Source organism: Echiichthys vipera, assembly GCF_963691815.1.
Source record: "Echiichthys vipera genome assembly, chromosome: X".
Classification (NCBI taxonomy): Eukaryota; Metazoa; Chordata; class Actinopteri; order Perciformes; family Trachinidae; genus Echiichthys; species Echiichthys vipera.
Window position 1 is genome coordinate 29,942,369 of NC_139825.1, and position 9,852 is coordinate 29,952,220.

Genomic DNA, 9,852 nt, shown 5'->3' on the forward strand with positions numbered 1-9,852 from the left:
AAGGGACTTTCTCCTGACTCAGGTTGTACAGCCTGAGCCTATATTGACTCTCATTTTGGCCCGTCTCAGGTCACTCAGCTGCTGCGACGAATAACACAGCTGCAGGATTGGCAAACTCCATTTCACCAGTGCCAGCCTACAGAAGCTGCAGCCAACAATAGACAACCCTGGCAGCCCTGTTATACCAGCCAAGATTTGCTGGTACAATGTAAAAAGAACGTAACTGAAAACCATTGTCAGACCCGTAAAAAAACATTTTTAATATACATGAATTTCAAATTCTTGCTCAATATATTTTTTTTTATGGAAAAGCAATACTTAAACAAACAAATGTATGAGATTTTCATGATGCTGAGTTTAAGTGTCATGCATCTCTAGGTAGCTTCAGCATTGTCTTTGACATCTTTGATGGCATGGGTGTTTTCCTAATCCAAAACACACTTTTTCCAACAGGCACATGTTTGGTAAAGTAGGTTTTTGGTGGATTCTACCCAGGGAAAGTGTTATTTATGTGACATGGACACTGAGCCTTCACCAGAAATGGGTGCACCAAAGAACCAACCAAGAATTTTTTGTTCCCAAATTCCTAATTTTCCAGTAATTTTGGAGCATTTGTATATGGTCCACTCATGATGCATTTCTTTCATTATGTTAGACATGACAGTTTAAAATAAAAGAACACTATCCAAATGGGTCATGTATTGTCATGTTTTGATATATTTTGATGACAAGTACTTTTTATTGGGTGTATTATTTCGAATAAAAATCACCTGGCGTTAGTGATGGTGTTTTGAATTTGAGCGATAGTGTTACTAGGGTTATTGAAGATTCTATACATTCAACCTTGAAATAAAACAGCATTGGCTAACAAAAAGTAATTAACAAACATTTTTCCTGCTTACACCTACAGTATTTAGTTTTTTTAAGAACTGAAAGAATACAAACAGTAACAAAGAGAGTATTTCAGAGGCTTAAATGCCATTACCATTATCAAAAGAGTGACCATAACTTAGCACCACTGTGATTTTGAGTGAGTAGCCTATATACCACAGTTGTTGCCTTGTAGCCTACATAAAAAGTTATATTCAGAAACTGTTACGCTATTAATAATGAAAAAACATATGGTTCTTGGGCTCATAATTCCCGATGAAAGCTGCCCTGTGTTAGTGCTGCTGTGTCTGGTTCGGGTTAAGGGGGTAATTATATGACAGTATAGTTCAGCCCAACTAGTTTGTAGCCTGGAGGAAGCACAATCACTGCTGACTGTAGTTTCCCGTCCAATAGCTGCAGCACATACGTCTGAGGCAAAGTTAGTGTGAGTAAAGAGAGAGGAGAGACAGCGGGACGGACACTGCTCATTTTAAAAGTTTAAACCAATTTGGGACGGTGGCGTGAGCCTACTTTGACTTTGTTTGCAGAAACGCAACATAAATTCAAGAAACCCTGCAGTGCACACAGAGTATTCAGCGAGGTGCCCGCAGAGACGCACAAACTTCCCAACATCTGGTCTGCTGGAGGACGGGGCGAGCCGGAGAGAGAAACTTTGGAGGCGGAGAGAAAACTATCTTCGCTGGAGAAAAATGCATTGAATTGAGGAGTTTTGGGGCTATCTATGAGCCGAAAGGAGATTTGATGGTCGTGTAAGGTGACAAGAGTGGAGGTAAAGAGGACAGGAAAGGTCTCGGAGGGCGAGAAGTCCACCCGGAGCTCTCAGAGAATGAATTAGTCGAAGGTTTGACTGCACCGCGTCCCAGCCAGAGAGAAGGTAAGGAACTGTTTTGCTGTGCTGTTGTCGTGGATCAAAGCGAGTTATTATGTAGCATGAATCTAGATAGAAAAAAAAGATAGGCAAAACGGAGCTGAGCTAGATCTGAGCATGCAGGGACTTGTTTAGGGAAAGCAGGAATAAAGGTCAACAGAATACGCCCGTTATTAGCCAGAAGTAACGTTTAATAAAGTGACATTGTACTTTAGAATTTCTCCTCTAGCCTGCTATCTATCAAAACCTGTGCACACGAAGACTACATATTTATACTAGTAGTTTGGCACTATCTTGAAGTGTGCTGTTCGATGTTCTTTTCTCATTTCCAGAAACTTCTTTTCACATTTTTTTTTACGTTTCGAAACGTAAACAACTAAATCCACTGTAGTTATTAAAGTGTGAAAAACATGTTGATGAAATTGGTAAACTTCGCTTTACCAAGCACTTTCACAAAAACTGTAGGCTAAAGGTTGTCAAAACTTTTGGGGGCAGCGAGTGCGGAGCAAAACCACGGGAACGCGCAAACAGCTGTCCAGCTGAGCTGCTTCTGGCAGGGTTGGCGCGCGCCAAACACACGTTGGCACGTGAAACCTATACTCAATGATTAGAGCGTGCCCGGTGCTTGGGCCTGGTGTCTTGCGGGACACCTCTCTAGAAAAATGAAACACACGTGACCTTATTACAAGTGATTAGCCTAAGCAATTATGAAATCATTTCATTTACCCAAGAAAATATACGCCAAGCAACCATTGAGTAAGAACTAATTGGCTGCAGTCCTAAACCACAAATACCAGTAGGCCTTATAGTCAGTCTATTATCATTTAACTAGCCTGTTATACATTCTTGCTTTTACTAGTTATTATCTACTTGAGGAATACCCAGTAGGACCATTGAATATATTGTTAAATAGTTTCATAATTATAGTTATATTTTTTATATTTCTGTAAATATGAACACTATGTTATCAGCTTCTTACTGCTCCAGTTCTTCTGTGTTTAATGTGTTTGTTGTTTTATTGTATGTGTGTGTTTTTCAATTAATTATCATTTGGCCTGTTTTCTTCCTACTTCTTTTTTTCCTACTGTTGTCTTTTTATCTTATGTTGTTGGCCTTTATAAATACTACTCTTATTATTATTTGCACAATAGAAGTTTAAAGACTTTAGACACTACAAATTAAAAGCAGGCTATGATTAGGCACATCCGTTGTATTACCACTGTTTCATGAAAGCAGCACGCAAGCCCCTTCCTTTACTGATTTTATAGCTGTAAGGGATTCATGCTGGTTCAAGTTGTGCCTGACTATTACCCACCTCTCTGTAAGCGTGGCCTGCTGGCTTGTTGCTCAACTTCAAAAGACAATGACAAATCTTTCATGTGACCCTTCTTTTTTGTAATTTTGTAATTTTTGTAATAATATATATGGCTACCTCTTCTCTCTGCTACAGGCTCACTCCTTGGCTCCTCCATCACCTCCCATAAGAGCCAGGCCTATGCCCATGGATGAGGAGAGGAGTACCCCTGCCATCTCCCCAGAGCCACCTGATGAAGGGGACTCCATTCTATCAGCTCCACAACCCAGTTCACACACAACGTTAAGCGCAGAGAGAGTGAACAGCTGCCCAAACCCAAAGCCCTGTCCTAGTCCAGGTAAGGAAAAAGTTGCGGGAAAAAAACACACAATATGTGTTGGAGAAAGAACAAGAGCCAGTCCCAGTCCCATCACAGAACAGTTATGTGATGGACTATTCAAGGCTTGTGCTTGAATAGGCTAATGTTTATAAAATACTACCACAAAGTTCCATTAAACCCCCTGCTCTTTGGTTTGTGTTTGGTTTTAGTTTATAAGGATCCCCATTAGCCACAGCATTATAGCAGCTTTTCCTCCTGGGGTCCACAAAACAGACTTTACATCGTGACAATAACCATACCATTACAGAATAAACAGGAACAACTTTTAAAAAACACTCAGATAAGACAAGTTCCTGGCAATTCAATAATTAGAGAATCAAAAATAGTCAATTCCACTACAGTGTCCCCAGAATATTGTATCACCCCAGTATTCAATACAATAATCAAAATAATTGAAAATTGTCCATTTCACTCCAGTAATCCATGTCCACAAAGTCAGATGGACCCTTCACAGTCCCAAGACACATCAACACATTCAAACTCACTTTTTCCTTTTCAACAAATTTAGTCAAAAGATGCTGTTTTTCTAAAATTTAAATTGCATTTTGCTGTTTTTCTTGTATGATATGTCTCGGGAGTATATTCCATTCACACATAGCCCGGTGTATGACTGTTTGTTTGATTGCTTTTGTCCTTTCTTTCAGAAATACCAAATGTCCTTCTATAACATATAGTAGAGTAGTCGAAACTGAATGATAAATTCTTACACAAAATAAACTGAGTCTTTGTAACAGAGGTATTTCTCATAAATAGGAGAAATTAATAGAGTAATCCAAGCTAGACAACTATGCATCTGTGTATATAAAAAAGTGAGACAGAAAGTAGTTATAAAAAGATTAAGCCATTTGGTTTGAAAAAGAGAGTGTATTTGTGCTGAGGGAGAAGACATCTCTATGCTCTTTCATGCATGTGAACCTCATTATGGCAGAAGGTTGGCCAGTATGTGAGTGAATACATTGCTGCATGCAACACATTTTCCTTCCCTTACAAGCTAAATTAGACCTTCTTACCCCTAAACAAGAATAGACCAATTTATTCACCTTTGTGAGCGTAAAGGTTGATGTAAATTTTCCAGGGTGGAATAGTCTTAAGGCACTGTTATGTTTAGAACTTTACAGACTAATTGCTAATGGTAGACTCAGAAGCAGAGTTCAAGGGACTCCCACTAAATCCCCCCAAAATCATTGTGTGTTTTTGGTAGATGTCATGGTGAGTCGATAGGTCAGAGGCCTTCTCACTGATGGATAAAAACAGTTGTGTTCTAAGGTGATTGGTCAGTTGATCTGAGGGGTCAGGACCAATTCAGCGCAGTGGAACGCTTAAAGGCCGCAATGGGACTCCTGGGAATTGGGGAATGAACCCATGACCCTTTCTCTTTGTGTGATTGGTCATGGTAAGGGTTGGCTGACACTGGGGCGGGAACTAGGGAACATGGACCAACTCACGGCTGCACTGCGCCTGAATGACTAATCCTGGAGGAGCCAAAATGATTCAAGTTCCCTCAAGCTTACTGATAAAACGACAGCACGGACTGTAGATCAGAGTGCAGGTCCTAGGGGTAATTGGGGTAGGTGGTCTGGTAAACAGTTAGGGAACAGTGCAGAGATTTAGTGTCAGTGGCTTGTTGCCATGGGAACCTGCCATAAAAACCTCCAATGGTCGATGGAGTTTTGTTTTTCAAAGACGAGTCTCAACCCAATCTATTATGATTACTGTATGTGCAAAAGCAAAGAATCCACACACACACACACACATCACTGTTCTCCGCTACATTGTGGTTCACCATGATGAGTGTAACTACAGCATCAGATTTAATGATAATACCAATGTGAAGAGTTTTAGAGTTATTAAACTGTAGGTTTGTGCCTGAACATGTTCTCGTGACTGTGCTGACTTTACCTGCGCTTGTTTCTCAGGAAGCCAACACAAAGTGTAACTGTGGCTTCTCCCACTAAAGTTAGACTGCTTGTCTGGCTGACTGGTCTAGTTTGTGTATGTGTGCGTGTGGGTGTAGGCTAAGGGTAAGTAGGTGAGCTAGGGTGGTGAGGAGAAAATTGGTCAGGCTACAAGGCAACAAGGCCCTGCTTTCAGCGCTCTGCTGAACCCCCCCCCCCCCCCCCCTCCCGCTTTGGAGCTTTGGAGGAACACAACAGACACATGTATAGATCTAACTAAGGCTTCAATCAAGTGTTTGCCCATGGATGCATTATTAGAAAGAGATAAAGGGTTCCGAAGTTGCTTAGCCAGTGAATACAGAAGCATTTTTTTTTCTTCCTGGTTTAACCTCCATGTTGTACAGTCCATGAAAAATGTTCATTAGTGTCTCTTTTCCTGTTCCTGACTAGCCTAAACTGAATTGGCATTTAGGGCGCACTCACACTGTCCGTCCGTACCGTGCCCCGGGCTTTAGGGTACTTGTCCCTCCCTCCTTCTCCCCCCGCGGGTCCGGCCCGTTTGTACTCACACTGCCTGGGCCTCGCGCGAATGCTTCTTGCCTGTCTATACGTCATCACGCCGTAACACGTCACACACATTGATCAACGTCATTGTTTACAAATCATTCCATAGACCTCAGAGTTTTTGTGCGTCTTGTCCGACCGTTTTTTTATATTTTCATCTGACCAAATCTGCAGTAAACACTCCGCATCACACCAACATGAACCTTTCGCCGCCATGATTTTAAATGTCCGCGCATGGTCCGTCTTTTTTTTTTTTCTATGTCCGAACAGGCGCACATAAAATGACGTCAGAGCTGCCGTAGGCCTCGTGCTCGTTCTTGTACACGTGTGCACGCTCGTGCTCTTACATGTGCAGACGTGCTTTACAAAAGCCCACCTCTCCCAAACGGTTCGTGGCGCGGTGCGGTTGCACTCACACTTGTCAAACGAACTAGGCTTTACCCGTAAAACTTGTTTGGGCACGGTAAGGATGGACAGTGTGAGTGCGCCCTTAATTTCACTTCACTCATTCGGCCTGACATTAACTTGATCAGTTTCTTTTTGGGAAGGGGGTGTCCTGTTAAGTCCAACTAGCAGCGTTTCTTACTGACATGGAATCTGCAGTTGCTGGTGCTGGAGCAATAAATTAATGAACAAATAACAATTCAAGTTTTTAGTGAGCCACAATTGGGGCGCCTGTGGATCAGAGACAGAGCGGGTCTGCGGTTCGATCCCCGGTTCCTCCGGTCTGCATGTTGAAGTGTCTTTGGGCAAGACACTGAACCCCGAATTGCTCCCCGTGCTGCTGCGCATGGGGGTTCGAATGTGGTGTGAATGTTTAGATTAGCTGGTATGTAGATCCACTACCATCAGTGTGAATGTCTGTGTGAATGGGGGAATGTGACAAGTAATGTGAAAGTTCCTTGAGTAGTCAGAAGACTAGAAAGGTGCTTTATAAGTCCAAGTCCATCTGGGTAAATGTCATCCACACCTGTCGTAGGTATATAGAATCTTAATTCCTAACTAACTTCTACATTTTTCTAGGTTTTGAGAGCGTTTTACTTTAACCCTTTATGGTTTTGTTTGAATTGGCCTGTAGCAGCTCAAGGTCTCCATTGAAAAGTTTCACTACCATGTGTTTTACAATATAATATATGTGTATAGGAGAAATGCTTTCTGTTTCGTGGTATGTTTTTGTTGCAGTATTAAGTTTGGCCATTCCCACACCAATGCTCAGCTCTCTGAATTTATGCATTTGCCACAAAGTATTTTGTGCACAGTAGGCGCTTTAGGGCGCACTCACACTGTCGTTCTGTACCGGGCCAAAACCGTTTTTTCAGCTAAAGCCTAGTACCTTTAAGCAGTGTGAGTGCACCCGTTCCGCGCATAACAGCCGCCCACGGCCCGCTTGAAAGAGGTGGGCTTTAGCGGAGCCGTTTGCACATGTACGAGCACGAGTGTGCGCACGTGTACGTGTACGTGCACGAGCACGAGCCCTACGGCGGTAGCGTTATGGCCGCCTGTTCGGACATAGTAAATAGAAGGACGGACCATGCGCGGACATTTAACAACAACAACAATGGCGGTGAAAGGTTCATGTTGGTGTGATGCGGAGGTGGAGTGTTTACTGCAGATTTGGTCGGATGAAAATATTCAAAAACAGTCGACAAGACGCACAAAAACTCTGAGGTCTGTGGAAAGATTTGTAAACAAAGCCACACACGCGCGATCAATGCGTGTGACGTGTTACGGCGTGATGATGTATGGACAGCAAGAAGTATTGGCTGAGGCCCTGGTAGTGTGAGTACAAACGGGGCTGGGGCGCGGGGGGAGAGGGAGTGGGGACAAGTACCCTAAAGCCTGGGTCGCGGTGCGGAAGGACAGTGTGAGTGCGTCCTTAGAATCAGAAATACTTTAATAATACCAGGGGGGAATTGTTTTTGTTTCAAACTCTATACAAAAGCTATACAAACAACATATTTAACAACAAAAGAAATATAAAACAGTATATAAAATATAAAAATTACAATGGTAATGTATATAAAGATCAAAAGTACTGTAATAATGTGCAAAGTACCGTACAAATGTGCAAAGAACAAATTGTTTATGATTGAGTCCGTATTACAGAGAGGGAGTGACAGACTCTCCAAGGGATGCGTTGTATAGTTAATGACCACAGGCAGGAAAGATTTCCCGTGGCACTATGTGATGAATCTGGGTGCGAGGAGTCTTCTGCTGAAGATGCTCCTCTGTGGGGCCAGTGTGTCATAGAGAGGGTGGGGGACATTGTTCAAGATAAACCGGAGGCTGGACAGCATCCTCCTCTCTGCCACGGTCGTCAGGGTGCTCCTCCCCCACGACATCACCGGCCCTCCTGATCAGTTTGTTTGTTGGTGTCTGCGACCTTAAGCCCACTGCCCCAGCATGTAACAGTAAAGAAGATCGCACTGGCCACAACAACTCATAAAACATCCTCAGCATTGTCCGGCAGATGTTAAAGGACCTCAGCCTCCTCAGGAAAAAGAGTTGACTTTGGCCCTTTTTGTAGACAGCCTTGATATTTCTAGTCCAGTTCAACTTATCATTGAAGTACATCCCCAGGTACTTATACTCCTCTACAGTGTCCACAGGGACCCCCCACTGGTACACGGCATCTTTGGCACGGGCATGAGGCAGGACATCTTCCACAGCACAGGGACTCTCTGGGGGTGCAGGCTCAGGCTGAAGTACTCCACACAGCTGGGGGGCAGAGGCTTTATGCACCCTGGGAAATACGCCATCTGGGCCTGCAGCTTTGCCAAAGTGGAGTCTTGTCAACTGTCTTCTCACCAGGACACTGTAGAAGTGTCCGTTGGGGGAGGGCAGAGGTCACCAGGTTGTGGAAGACATGATGTAGAGCAGGGGGGAGGGTTGGAATAGGTAGGTGTGAAGTGAGGTGGTGAGGGGAAGATAAGGGGTCTGTAAGAAGGAGGAGTAGGGGGAGGTAAAGTGGCAGTAGTTGAAGGGCAGCCAGCAGCAGAGTCATGTGGGAGATGGGCCGCCGTATCAAACCTATTGAATAATAAGTTCAGTTTGTTGGCCTTTTCCACACGGTCCTCCAACCCCGTGCTACCAGTCTTCTGGAATCCGGTGATGGTTCTCATGACACTCCACACGTCCCTCATGTTGTTCTCCAGCTTTCTCCTATATTTGTCTTTAGACTCCCTAATTTTCAGTTTCAGTACCTCCTGCACTCTCCTCACCTCATCACGGTTGCCATCTCTGGATGCTTATTTTTTTCATTCAGGATGGCCTTAATGTCCTTGGTGATCCAAGGTTTATTGTTGGCGTAGTAGGTTCCAGTGCAAGCTGGGACATTGCAGTCCACACAAAAATGAATGTAGTCCGTGATTCACTCTGTGAGCCCATCGATGCTTCCCTGTGTGGCTTACAAAGTGCAGGCCAGTCAGGCTCTTCAAAGCAGCCCTGCAGTGTCTCATAAGCCTCCTCAGATTAGCGTGATCAGCTGTTCCTAAGAGTAACCTCACTGTAGAGGGCAGAACTTCACAGAAGTTAGGGTGAAGAAACAGAAAGAACAAAAGGAGAATAAAAGTTAACAAAGTTTTAAAAAATTTAACTCAAAGGCTGGAGTAGAAACAGGCAGCATGCAACTATCCGTGCATGCGGACAAATATAAGGATGGACACAATACTGCTTTGTAGAGGTAGAGATAAAGAGAAAAGAAGTAGAGATGAAATGTTGTGAGAACTTTATATCATGATTATAAAATTGTCATGGCTATTGTGCGCTGAAAATGTTCACAAAGTACCAATATACACCAAGTTTTATATTGAAAACCACAAATAAAATTGGTAGCACTATGCAATTTTTGGTTTACATGAATATTAAAGTGATAACAGGGCCTTTTGCAGTGATTTTCTTTCTGAAGGTTCTGCAGACAGGGTGAATATTTTGATCAAGT

At 43.2% G+C, this 9,852-nt stretch overlaps 1 protein-coding gene across 2 annotated transcripts in view; it reads left to right on the top strand.

Annotated features, from left to right (window-relative positions):
- The first annotated feature begins 1,319 nt into the window (after positions 1 to 1,319).
- mdfi (MyoD family inhibitor) overlaps positions 1,320 to 9,852 on the top strand; it is a 33,524-nt gene continuing 24,991 nt past the window's right edge. For both annotated transcript variants that reach the window (XM_083939795.1, XM_083939796.1), the window contains exons 1-2: positions 1,320 to 1,765; positions 3,210 to 3,411. In XM_083939795.1, the coding sequence (XP_083795921.1) occupies positions 3,255 to 3,411 (157 nt within the window). In that variant the 5' untranslated portion in view covers positions 1,320 to 1,765; positions 3,210 to 3,254. The remainder of the gene's footprint in view (positions 1,766 to 3,209; positions 3,412 to 9,852) is intronic.